This window comes from Denticeps clupeoides, chromosome 7 (genome assembly GCF_900700375.1).
Source record: "Denticeps clupeoides chromosome 7, fDenClu1.1, whole genome shotgun sequence".
In the NCBI taxonomy this organism is placed as follows: Eukaryota; Metazoa; Chordata; class Actinopteri; order Clupeiformes; family Denticipitidae; genus Denticeps; species Denticeps clupeoides.
The window spans coordinates 16,358,013-16,371,331 of NC_041713.1; the positions used below are offsets into that span (position 1 = coordinate 16,358,013).

The 13,319-nt window shown below is 43.4% G+C and overlaps 2 protein-coding genes across 2 annotated transcripts; one reads left to right on the top strand and one right to left on the bottom strand.

Moving 5' to 3' along the window:
• The first annotated feature begins 536 nt into the window (after positions 1–536).
• LOC114794368 (retinal rod rhodopsin-sensitive cGMP 3',5'-cyclic phosphodiesterase subunit gamma-like) lies at positions 537–2,711 on the top strand. Its single transcript, XM_028986879.1, has 4 exons — positions 537–657; positions 1,539–1,715; positions 1,969–2,009; positions 2,135–2,711. The coding sequence occupies exons 2-4, from the start codon at positions 1,543–1,545 to the stop codon at positions 2,209–2,211; spliced, it is 291 nt and encodes a 96-aa protein (XP_028842712.1). The 5' UTR covers positions 537–657; positions 1,539–1,542; the 3' UTR covers positions 2,212–2,711.
• A 634-nt stretch (positions 2,712–3,345) lies between these two features.
• Positions 3,346–5,567, bottom strand: LOC114794353 (tetraspanin-10-like). Its single transcript, XM_028986857.1, has 3 exons — positions 5,370–5,567; positions 4,647–5,248; positions 3,346–3,942 (listed from the first exon to the last, which is right to left on the bottom strand). Exons 1-3 carry the CDS (start codon positions 5,460–5,462, stop codon positions 3,615–3,617), a joined length of 1,023 nt encoding a protein of 340 aa, XP_028842690.1. The 5' UTR covers positions 5,463–5,567; the 3' UTR covers positions 3,346–3,614.
• Between the last annotated feature and the right edge of the window lie 7,752 nt (positions 5,568–13,319).

Here is a 13,319-nt window from a genome sequence, read left to right on the forward strand (position 1 = left end):
GCATGAATAATTAATCTGGACAGTAATATCAATGACACATCCACACACAGCCAATCAGGGATTAGCAGCAGCCAGCGAGTCTGCTGATGAGCAGGGAATGGCAGCTTTCTTATTTATAGTCACGGGGAGGTATAACTTGACCCTTATGAATGGTCTGTTTTATAAGAGGCTTGATTTGCCGCCCCACCCGGGTTGAGTGCCTGCCTTGCGCTCGTGACCCTGCTGTTGGTTTATATAGTTATGGATGGAGAGTGAGTGAGTGAAAGCACAAAAAAATAATTCATAAAGTTTAATCATTTACAATAAATGTTTAATTTCTACTTAAGAAATTAAACATTTAGGTTTGTTTTTGGGGGTATTTCCTGAAAATAGATCAAAGCTTTTTTAAAAAATTATTATTAAATACTGAAAATATTTCTTACATCTGCATATTCCACATGAGTGGAAAAACTGTAATATCCTCGAACCCCTTATGCTGCAACAGGTAGGAATGCCCCCCGGAGGGAGGGGTGACTGATGTCATGAATTTACTGTACTCAGTCTGAAATGTAATCCCCTTGGCATATAAAAGACATCCCAAGGCAGCCTTTCAATACACAAAACACACCAAGTCTTGCTCTGCAACAGACATCTACAGACAGGAAAGCAACAGAACAGGTGAGCAGACCATAAGACCATAACTTTTTACTGTCTGATTTTGCAGGGATGGTAAGCAGGTACTATTCGATGCTACTATTTGGATATGTCGTGTAACGTTCAAGTTCAGAGGGTAAAAACCCTCGCAGGTGTTTCACGCCAACCAGAGGGTTTTGTTTTGGACCTAGTGGCTGAATTAAAAACTGAACAAAAAGCAAACCTTTTGAGGGCTTTTACATTTTACCTAAACATCTCAGTGTAACCTTTTCTTTGTAGTTTTTAGTGTTTGGTTGTTACAATAAGAAAAGCAACAAGAAAATGTTAAGAAAAAGCAATGTATGACATAAAATTTACAACGGATAATTTCTGTTTGGTACATTATATCATGTAGATATTTTGTTCATTTTAATGGTCTGTGACTAAGCATTGCACGAATTGATTTATTAATGCATTGCTGAAATTATTGTACAAAACACCAATATCTGGTGTAATATGCAGTGATGCACTGTTGCCATAGAGGTTCCGACTGGTTTGACTATGGAAAGAAGTGACTTGAACTTGTTAGATCTAAAGGGTGGGCTGATGAGCGTGTTGTCTTCTGGAAAATTCTGCGCATTCTGCAGTGTCCTCTCGGGATAATAAGATTACACACAATCCAGCTCAGTGTTTGAGTCGAGGTCTGCCCGAGGATTACAGGAGATGTGGTCGTGTCTGTGCACCACAGGAATTTACTGAACGCGCTTCAGAGCTCTAAAGGGACTTAATGATTACTTAGCTATTCTGTGGCTTTACACTGTCTCAGATGCTAAGCTGTAATATGTTTGAGTGTAGGGCCCGGCTAACTGAGTGGCGCTTTGTAAATGCATGAATCCATCACCATTACGTATCTCTTTTTATCACAGGACCATGAACATGGAGCTGGAGGTTGGTAAAACTGAAGTTAAGGCTGCAAGCAAAACTGCGAAGAGGGCCACGGCTGGTGGTGGCAGGCCTGGCACACCCAATAAGAACCAGCCAAAGTTCAAGCAAAGGTCAACACGCCAGTTCAAAAGCAAGCCTCCAAAAAAAGGTGTCATTGGGTAGGTTTTGTCTTCTCATTCACCTGCTCTTCATCTTATTTTATTCCATTCTTGGTCGGTAGTGGGTAAGACACTCGCCTATGAACCAGAAGACCACATAGTTACAGGTTCAAACCCCACTTACGGCCATTGTGTCCCTGAGCAAGACACTTAAACCAGAGTGTATGTAACTACTGATTGTCGCTCTGGATAAGGCCGTCTGATAGATGCCACAAATGAAATGAATAAGCTTACTGGGTATTGTTGTCTTCAGGTTTGGAGAGGACATCCCTGGAATGGAAGGCTTAGGCATGGGTAAGTTCATGAAGAAAAGTTTTGTTTCTATCAATGACCAAAACCTAATTCAACTAATATCAATAAATCTAGAAATGAACATGAATTTAGGATTTATAATTTGATAAACCCATTTATTTCCTCAGACATCACAGTGATCTGTCCATGGGAAGCTTACAGTCACCTGGAGTTGCATGAACTTGCCCAGTATGGCATTATCTAAAAAAACCATCTGAGAAAAGTCTTAATTGGACATTTAATCTAGAACTTTTTGCTTTGTGTGACCATCAACAAACCAGTAATGATAAAGGTAGGAGGCCATGTGTGATAAACAAGACAACTGCAACTTCATCATGCTTGCTCCGTTTTTATTAAACACAAGCCCAACCAAAGTAAATGTATTTGTTCACATCACGTGCCACTGCTGAGATTCTGCTCGCAACGTCTCATTGTTCCAGTCCAGATGCACCCTGTTAGATGTTGGTTAGTGTTCTCTGTGCCATGAGCAATTTCTGTGTTTTACGTAGTCAGTCGTTTCTCAGGCTGTAGCGCTGTATCTGTGCCTCGTCGATGCCTGCAGACGGAGCTCTGCCCCGGATCGGCTCTGTGTGATGAGCTCAGCCAGGGCTGCTGGCCTTAAAATGTCTGTAGACTGGGGGCGTCTCTCCTCACTAAATGTGTTGGAACCTTACAAGTTCAAATAAAGCTTGTAATATTTCTTTATTTGTTCATGGTCAAGAGTGTTTTTTTTCCCATATGTGCTTGAACTATATTTGTCTTTATGCCACTTCATTTCTCAGATGAATTAAGGTACCAGGACCTTAGCAAAAAATCCCTTTTTTGCGACCATATCCAGTCGGATTGACGTCTGGGGAGTGACAACACCTACAACCTTGCATACCATGTTCCTCAAACCACTACTCAACAGGATTTGTTGTGTGGCAGGGAGTGTTATCATACCAAAAGAGACCAGTGCCACCAGGGAATAATATTTCTTCTAAGAAATATGATTGGTCTGCTAGATCTGTGCTACAATCTTCTACAAGCTCTTCTGTAGCTCGGGACCAAATGGGCTTGCCATTCACACACACACACTCAGACACCAAAGCAGTTGACCACTAGGTTAGGTGACAACCACTGCATAACAACAGAACACTACACGTTAGTCTAGGAGATGCTCTGACCCAGTAGTCTAGAATAGTAATCGCCAACCTGGGCCCGCTCAACTAGCCCTGCACAACGAGATCTTTCCACCATACCTGGTTTAGGTAATATATGCCTACATTATTATGGGATATAATCCGGAAAAGACCCATAAAAGACCAGTGAACAATAAGGGAACCATTTCCTGCCAAAGTGATGATCCAAGATGTTTAATGCATGCACTTGTTTATTTAATAATATATAATTACAGACAAAATGTGAAATACAATTTGTTATCATAGTGCAGAGAAGCAGACAGAGCCACAGATGTGTTGATTCTGCAAGGTTTTGGCCCTTGTAACAGTAGCTGAGCCTCATCTGGAGGATGAAGGATCCCAGCTGCGTCCAGTTTGTTTGCTTGTGTTTGTGTGTGTGTGTGTGTGTGTGTGTGTGTGTTTGTTCAGGCCTGGGCATCAGGGTGGTTCAAGATTCAACGTCCCGCTGACTGCTGATGGCTTTGCTCCACTGAATGTTGTCCAGGAGTCGCGTCGTGACGATCAGGGTCAGGATCTGCACCCCCAGCAGGGCGATGCCAACGATGCCGATCAGCTGCTTGTTCTGCTCGATCCAGCGCGCAATGCCCCCCAGACACCCCCCCAGATAGATCACGCTCTGGGCAGAGAACTCGACCAGCTGCTGCGCGCCCACGCCGCACTGTGAGTTCCACACCGTTCCGTTCTCCAGGGGGTCAATGCAGCAGGAGGCGGGAACCCCACAGGCCTGTACCCCGGGTGCAGAGCAGTTGTAGTACCTTCAGAGAACAGGGTGAGGCGTCACTTACAACTCAGAGTTACACCATTTTCCCACGGTGAACTGGGTCACCACGTGACAAAACGTAACACACGGCGTTATACAACACAAGTTACGTAAAACACTAACCGTTTAAATACTTAATTCCTTTATTACATATTTGTCCAAGGGTTTGCATCACTGGTTTGAGTGTTGATAAATTATGTATTCTGTTAAGCCTGAAACACTCAACATTTTGGTAAAACAAAATAATGTAGAAATGCTAACCGCACATGTATTGCCAGCTCTTGCACAGGCAGACACACGAAGTCGAATCTAATCCGATCTTGCATCCTGACCACTGCTATCTGGATGACCGGGCTCATTTCCTCACTAGTTTTACAGAACTACCTCAGTGCTGCATGAATTATGCTCTCTGTGTGCGGGTTGCACCAGTGGTGTTCCTTCACTGGCAGTGTAAAGCCATGCTGGGCAAAATCCCCCTTATCTGTTTAAAATGCATAAGTCTCTTAACATTGGTCAAAAGTTACCCCGGATAACCCATGAATCCTGGTTTGGGAAAAATGTAAATGGAGAGCCAGACCTTTCCTGAACCGGGTTATGTTGTCTGACTTATGCTGCTGGGTTTTCATTTGTCTTCTTCGACTTGTTCCCTTTCAAAACCAGGTTGGGTACGTTGCGACAGAAAAAAAATCTCCCACTCACAGATTCATCTCCCAGTCCCTGTAGTTGTCTGCTCCGCAGCACTGCAGGTTCATCTGAATCTCATCCGTGATGAACCTCATGTCCAAGTCGTCCTGGTAGCGGACCATGGCCGTCAGCATCCCAGAGCGCAGGACGGGGACGATCTGGTCCTGCAGGCTGTAGGCTGCGATGGCCACCAGCACCTGGGCGGCGACCAGTATCAGCACGGCGCCCGAGAACAGGCGCAGCAGGCAGGAGTTCTCCCTCAGGGAGCCCACGCATCCCATCAGGCACAGCAGACACAGCGTGAGCCCCAGAAACACGAAGACCAGCATGGGGTCCGTTCCAATATGGCCGATTCGCTCCTGGGCAAAAGACTCTTTGGTGATCAGACCCCACAGGCCCATCCCCAACACCACCAGGCCCATCACGGTGAAGAAGAGGTTGCTGATGAAGAGGGCATTCTTCAGCAGGCAGCTGCGGACGCTGGTGGGACGCTGAGGCTGGTGGGACAACAGGTCCCCGGATCCGTCCCCTATTTGAGCCTCTTCTGATCCTGCCTGTGCCGTGTTCTCAGTTCCCTGGTATGTGACGGCTGTCGCTGTCTCTCCCTTGCTTTTCTCCTGTAAGGTACACCACGCACCGATCGGTTAATCGCCACCATCACTCACCCAGAAAGCCAGGGACAAATGAGCAAGGCCGGGCGCGAGCTGTGTGTAGAGAGTCCGTTTTTCGGCACGGTACCTTTGGTACAAGCAGGCTCGTTTCCCCATCTTCAGCGGTGCCCCTCTCTCTCCAAGGGAAAGGAAGCCTCCAAAGTACCTGAAGCTTCTTCATCTAGCCTCCGTGCCCTCGCCCCAGGTCGGAGCCGCTGGACGAACTGGAGACCGGGAAGAGCCAGCCGGAGTGGAGCGAGTTCTGGGGAGTGCAGAGTAGAGGCGGCGGCATCATGTGAGGGTCACAGTGCAGAGATTAGTAGATGTCAGGGGGGCGGGCTCTAGGAGCTGGAGGCCCCCGAGGGTTAATTGACACACTACTCCGTGTGTTTCAGCAAGAACAGAGAATGAAAGAGAATGGTGAGAGGACACATGACTCTAAGAGTCCTGGGAGTTCTGTGAAAGTGAGACAGCTAGTGTCCTGTTAGTGGTTTTGTGTTTGGGCTGCAGTGATTCTAAGCGTGTGAGCTACAAGGCCTGGAAATTACACGCAATTTAACATTTTTATTCTTTTTTTCTGTGAACATTAAATTAATATGAATGTTTGTCTTCCTTGTTTAAATTATGAAAATAACTGACCTCAATCACAGCATTCGATTTGTTTTTCGAGACTCTCCGGAATTTGTCTGTCTTTTTAGCCAATATACTGTTTTTGATCTGGTTTCTGAAACAAGCACGAGTTAAGGCCACAGGGGGGCAGTAGTACAACAGGAAGGAATTGTACCCTGACCTAAGCCAGCACTTTGCATCTCCATTTATCAACATTTCTCTCCAAGGAAAAAATGATTACAACAAATACGTTACATTTAACTTTTATGCGGTGTATTGTAAACTACGAACACGCACCATTTCATCAGTTACTTGATTTAAATTCCAGCTGTATCATAAAGTCTTATGCGCCAGTATTGTTTATCGCTGGCTAAATTTGGACGCCAACCGAGGGCTGCTTGACAGGTGAGCTGAAGTGCCAACATCCCTCTTGGTGGTGTGATCCAGATGTTCCAGATGCTTTGGCTTTTGTTACCGTTGGATGGTCTTTAGAGCTTCCCCGTAAGCTTTAATAATTTATCTTTTATTTTTTAACCGTAGGTATCGAGAGAATGGAATCAACAGATTTTCCGACTTCTACCTCCACGGCTATTCACCCGTGGACTGGATGATTTGCTTCTTCTGGCACTCTCAAATTTTCACAGATGTAGCTGGTGTTTTACTAAGTGGTGCATGGAACATTAATATTTAAACCATATTAGGTGCAAGACGACATCCCATTATATTGCACTATTGCACAAATATACCACTATAACCACATTGTTCTCTCCGAGGCACTGAATCAAGCTCACAGACCTCCTCCCGAGTCCAATGAAGAGGCCAAAAGAGGGATCCTAGTCCCTAACAATGAACTGCTGATGAGAAGACTTAGCATGAAACGAACTAGAGGGTCACCACAGCCACCACCACTATAACAGCCAAAGCTTCAGGGATCTTCAAATGGACCAGTAGCATCACAATGGACATGTAATGTACACCATGACACTGGACTAAAACCTACTTTGCACTGTCCATGACCTCCAAACATGGACAGATGCTCTATAATACACTTTGGTCATCCCACCACTACATGTGTTGGACTTTTTTCTTTTATTTGACAAATCATCACCAACCCTGCACTGACACCAGTTACAGACTCACTCTACCCTGGAAGGGGGTTCCTCTCTGTATCACTCCTTCCCAATGTTTCTTCCTTTCTTTTTCCTCTCTCCTAGAGTGGAGTTTTTCCTTGTGTGCAGAAGGGTCAATGCTCAATTTCGACTGTTGGGCCTGTCAAAGTGCATTGAGACATATGGTATGTGATTATGGGCTATATATGAAATAAATGTTGTTGTTGTCTCAATTATTACAGAAATTAGCATTTTATCACATTCATTTTGCATTTGTCTGTTGTAAACTGATCCATCCTGAATAATCTGAATAATTTATTAAATAGTTTATTACATTTTATTTAATTTATTTTCCATACAGGTACAGGCAATTAACTAACATGTATCACATCTATAGGGAATCACATCTATTCTTTTCCATAACAGGAGTTCAGGCTAATGGAAAATTCCTCCGCTCACCATCATCCAAAGGTGTTTGCATATGTGTGCTTTTCTCCTTTTGGACCTGAGTGTTCAGGCTTTCCATAAAAAAGAGACCCTGAAAGGATTCCCAGTCAGTCCATTTACATGATGACTGAATAAAAGCGTTTAAGGGTCAATAACAGCCACACCATGCGGAGCATCTGCTGCATTCATCTGCCATTACAAAATATAAAAAGGGTGGCTGGAACATAATAACAGTTAGTTTCCATGCAGGCAGAAGTCAGATTGGTCCCGGTTTGTTTTTCTTGGTCACCAGGCACCCTTCCTACAGTGTTTCTACAGAGGCATCGTGAGGCTAAGAGGAGTTCATGGCTTTTTCCAGACAAATTGCTGCAGTTATGTCTGATATTGTCATCATCTGGAGTATGAGGTCCTACTGTGTGTAAATAAGGAGTAGCCGAGGAGGAGAGGGGCTTCATTTTGTTCCACGTCCACTGGCATGGTGAAACAGTGCTGGTGCAATCATTCTTTCCTCTAGCCTTTTGTTGGCCTGGCCTGATGGGTTGTTGGCCTTGCCCCAGGTCTCTGGAGTGGATAAGGGCCTGTGGTGGAGAAAGGTGGTGATCCAGCTGGAGCAGGTGGGTTCTGGGCATTCACACCGAACATTTGTGCAATTTGTGCTGCATGCAAATACACTAGAGCACTCCACAATGATCCAAAATAATGAAGGAAGGAGAATTCCCAGCATCCAATGGGTATTGTAACATACCAGGCCTCTGGGAATTTAAGGGGACAGTCCCCCTGGAGACACTCTGAAAAGTGTCTTGCTCACTGACACAATGGCAATAAGTGGGGTTTGTTAGTGTGTTACCCACTAGGCTACGAACACCCTATTTGTTAGGGTGAGAACTCACTCTTTGGTTACAGATGATGTTGGTTGCCCATTGTTCTTAATATTTAGGCTCTTACTTCACGACTCTGGAACACATCTTGATAGACGGTTATCATTTTTTCAGCCGTTTTAATGAAACTGTGAATGTGAACATGGACAATGAATAATAGCCTGGCTTGTTTTGGACATGCACAACGGAATAAACCTTGGCATGGTTGTGCTTCCTCACTGTGATACAAGTTTGGAAAACCTACAGGAAAGAGTGATCATCTGTGCCTTACATATCAGCAGACCCCCTGTTTTGGTTAAGCCATTAACTTGAATCAGTGTGAACCAGGATTACTAGTGCAGACTCCTCTGCTCTTCGGCTCTGACTGACATCGTTTGATGTGATGGGAATGGTTTGTAATGGCATCCATCTGGTCCCTCCTCTCCCCTTATAGTGAGATTTACAGGGTCTGTTGACAGGATGGGTTGCCTATGCTCGAGGGGCTGGATCACCGCCGTGCACAGCTTTCCAAAAATCTCTCACTCTGATATGTGAATCCTTCCTGATATGACATCCTCATATTGGCCCCGACTCAGCTTGTCTTTAACCCTTTCCTCAGTTCCATCATATCAGGACAATTTTATTAGACATGTTATTACACACTAAAATAAAGAGCCCTATAAAAGATGCAGTGTGTGGGGTTTGTTCACTAACGTCAGGCCAAGTACATCCTTTACATAAATTGATAGATAAAAAGAAAGAACTCCTTTTTCATGATCAGACTCCATGGGAGAATACTGACAGATCAATTTTCATAATTACGGATGACTTAAACCCGCTGCCGTCATGTTACATCTGCAAAGTAGTGCAAGAAGTGTTGCCAGATACCTGATTTATTCAGCCCAGTTTAGAAATTCACACACATAACTTATTTAAACTACTTTTCCCAAAATATCATATACAAACCTACCAATACTACCATACCCATGCAAGATCCTGTCTGAATTTGAAGATCACAATTTGATCTTCGTTATTATCATGTCTGAGCCATTTTGGGTAACCAACCACTTAGATATTCAACGCATTTATTAAAGAACTAGTAAATCTGACATCCATGAACACATCCAATGTGCTATGTCTTATTGATGCATCCAGATATCTCTCAAAGTCATTTAAAAAGATCACCCACTTCGATTTTCCTGTAGCTCAGTAGATGCCAGATTGATGGAGCAGCAGATGTTGCAACAAGATAATTAGAAGCGAATGTCTAACACTGCCATTAATGATGATAAAATATGTGGTACTAATTAATGAGAAGAAATAAAATAAATGAATGAATAAATCAGGGTGTGGCAAGGTCAAGTGTCAAGATGAATAAAAATGTGTTTTATTTATATTGGGAACCTTTTAAATGATTTTTAATTTGCTTTTAAAATGCTTTTTAATGTCTGGGCATTTCCTTGATGTCACAAATTGATCACTACCACACCAGATGTTCTGAGCATGTATAAAATCTTAGCAGACAGTTCAATGTTAAATAAAAAACTTTTTGCAATTGACCTACTTTTAATCAATGACTGCTAGATTTCAAGCCAGCTCAAGTATAGAAAATGTGCTCCACACATGAACTCTGTTCTTTATCTAAACCGTTTATGAACAAAACCCTCAATTCTTGTCTGCATTTTTTTTTTGCAAATGCCAAAAGAAACAGCCCCCCCCCCCCCCCCCCCCCCCCCCAAAAGATGAATGTTTTCAATTCAGGAATACATGACGTCCAATGGCGGCTTTCACAGGCACTGTTAACATTAGCTGAAAAAAAGATGTCCAGCCACAATCTTCCTCACGCGTTGAGGAAGTTGAGGTCAGTTCAGGGGAAAGAGCCAGTCACCTGTGAACATGCTTGTTTTATCTCATCACGAAACTCTGGTGCTGTGCATCATTTTTCCCTGTGAATCTCACATTACCTTGAAATGGCGCATTTCCAACTTGTGACATGAGACCACAGCACGAGTTTTGAGCTGATTAAAATCCCCTCCATGACCACAGAAAAACAATACGCAGTTTGCTTTGCTGCGATTAATATTTAAAAATGGCCATCCTGAGACTTCGTGGACAGATGTGTCCTGAGCTGAGGATGAAACAAAAAAGTTTTAGAGAAGCTGTCACTGGATGTCATTAAAAAAGTTTCAGTTTGTCAGTACACACAGGATTTCAACTTAACCCTTACAAGCCAGTGGGTGATAGAAAAGATCAAAGCTGAGGAATCACAGCCAATGGAAGAAAAGGAGTGACTCCAATTTTTTTTCTTTTTCGTCTCCCCCATCTCTTTGATGGATAATTACAGCATCTCCAGATGTAACTCTTACATCATGAAATGCCACCCCTTAAAATATGTTTTTTATTCTTTTATTATTGTTAGTCGGGAGTAAAGTGTCTTCCTCACCTGATGTTTCCATTGGGGCAAGAGTCATCTTGTGAACTGAATCTGTGAACTGGATTTTGGTTAAGTTCACTAATTGCTACATCAGCCATGTCACATGATTCTCTGGGAGACCCACATGCAGTAGGTCAGTCTTCATATAGAGAACAGTCATTATGGAGCAGTTGGTAAAATTGGTTCAATGTAAGTTTTCCATAGGGATGCTTCTTCCTAATGCAAATGGTATAATAACAAATGATCAATTCTTGAGACTGCATATGAAAGAATAAACAAGCTATGCATCTAAATATGCCTCGGCTGAAACTCAACTCAAATTTTGAGATCCAATATATGCATTATTGCTTTATATCATTGCATAATAACTTAAGGTGGAACAAATGAAAAAGTAAATCAAATGAATTATTGTTAAAACTGTCGTACTTAATATTGTACGTCAATGCACAAAACCTTTTTATGACTCTTTACTCACCGTGTCACATGCTTGTGATTCAGCCTAAACTATGATGTAAGTCATTTTTGTGTTTTTTTTTTCCCCAACAGTCTGTGTCGTGGCCTGATTATATCTTTATGGGCCGCAAGAGCACATTAGCAGTGCCACGCTTTCCAGTTTGCACTCTGCCAGCGTAACCTCTCCCAAAACGGAGCAGGACCGGCACAGACCGGGTTCAGTCGGGCCCAGATGTTGCGCAGGCGGTTGTGACAGGTCACAGGAATGCAGCGGCTGGGTGAGAGAGTGGCTGTGGTCTGGTGTTAAACCAGTACTGGACTGGACGAGAGATGTAAGAATCAGCCGTTTTGGACCGAGAGATATATTTGGTGTGCATGCAGATGTTGCGGGTTTTTTTCTGGGTGAGTGGAAGCAGTGTGTGTGTTTGTGTGTGAGACTGTGTGTAACTCTTTAGTTAGAGGTCACCTCATTATGGGACTGTGGGCGGGAACGGCTTGCGGGATGGGTCAGGAAGCACCTATAAAAAGAGCTTCCTACGTTCGGCTCTTCCAGTCCTGCAAAGCAGCTGCAGCACCCGGGACTGCAATACGATTGGTGCAACAGATCCGCCCACTCAGGTACGCATCCAAAGAATATCATTTTATTTAGGTTCATTAAAATGATTATCTTGGAATCTGAATATGGTCTGACTGCTAGGAAGTACACCAGGGAAATACACCATTCCTACATCAGAGAATTCACAAATTTGATATTTAAAAAAGCAGAATATGTCTCTGTTGCGAGCTTTTTTATTTTACTGCTTACGTGTATTTTATGCAAGCCGGGAGAGACTTGTTTTAGATATTTTAGACTGATCAGTGGTCTTGTGTAATCGGCATGACATCATGGTTGTTTTTACCGATGAAGATGATGATGAGGAGGACCCTGGCCCTTCTGTCTTTGGCCTCGCTGTGCTTGGCTCAGAAGAAATGGACACAGGAGACGGCTGAATGGGAAGAGAGAGGTCAGGCCGCATCTGTTCACTGAAGAAAAGCTGCAAAAAAGATGTTCAACATCAGTAAACATCCGCGATTTGAATGTGAAGAAATGAACTGCAGGGTTCTGCATCTCTTGCAGAAAAACCCAACGGGAAAAGCTGCTCCAACCTGACCCAGGTTCTGGATAACTGGAAGTTCGCCATCATGACCCAGGTGAAAGACCTGCTTGTCAATGACCATGAATCTGTTCTTCCTGAATATGTGAGGTACGTCCCATTCAAATGAAAATTGAAGTTGTTGGGAGAATTTTAGAGGAGTGTAACTGTGGGTATGTGTGTGGGAATGTGGATAAGTGAAGTCCCAAGTATTACTTTACCGATGGAGCTTTGATGTGATTTTTAAGGACAGCTCTAGTCCCTGTGTCACAGTGTTTGATTGAGAAATGCATGGCGGCATGATGTGTGTGTGTGTGTGTGTGTGTGTGTGTGTGTATACTCTGTTGCTACAGTGAGCTCATTTTGGAAGCTGAACAGAGAAGAACACGTTCCAGATCCCGTGAAAACTGAGCTGGTTTCTGGAGAAACAGGGAGAACTTGAGGGGATCCAAGAGGGGCAGTTAATCTTCATATTTTAGATTTTGTCCATATCCATGTGTGTTTAGGAAAGACACCCATTAACTTTTATCTAAATTTGACTCACTTTATACCCCTTCATTCTGATGGTGAAATCTAAAATCTCCCAGAGTCTGCAAGGATTATACGAGGAATTAATCTTCCTCAATGGAACACAAAACGCACACTTTTGTAGTTCTTCCCAGGAACTAATGTCCTTTATAACATAGCAAACGGTCACTGGCACTCTGCAAAAAGGCAAAATTCCAAAACAAAGAGCGGATACAAAAGGCAAACTCTGGTGCAGACTGTGTAGACACTTGCTCAAAGGACAAAGTGAAGCAAAGACTAAGGAATCCAAAGCACCATCTAAAGATGAAGGGAACCCAAGGGACAGGTGATTCAGGTCAGCATAGTAGGAGGCCCAGTCAGACCAACTATCACAGGGATTATAAATAGCGACTACTAGTGGCAGGAAGCGCCATGGCAGGGTGCAATTATGTTTTAAAATTATGCAACATTTTAATTACACCACTAATA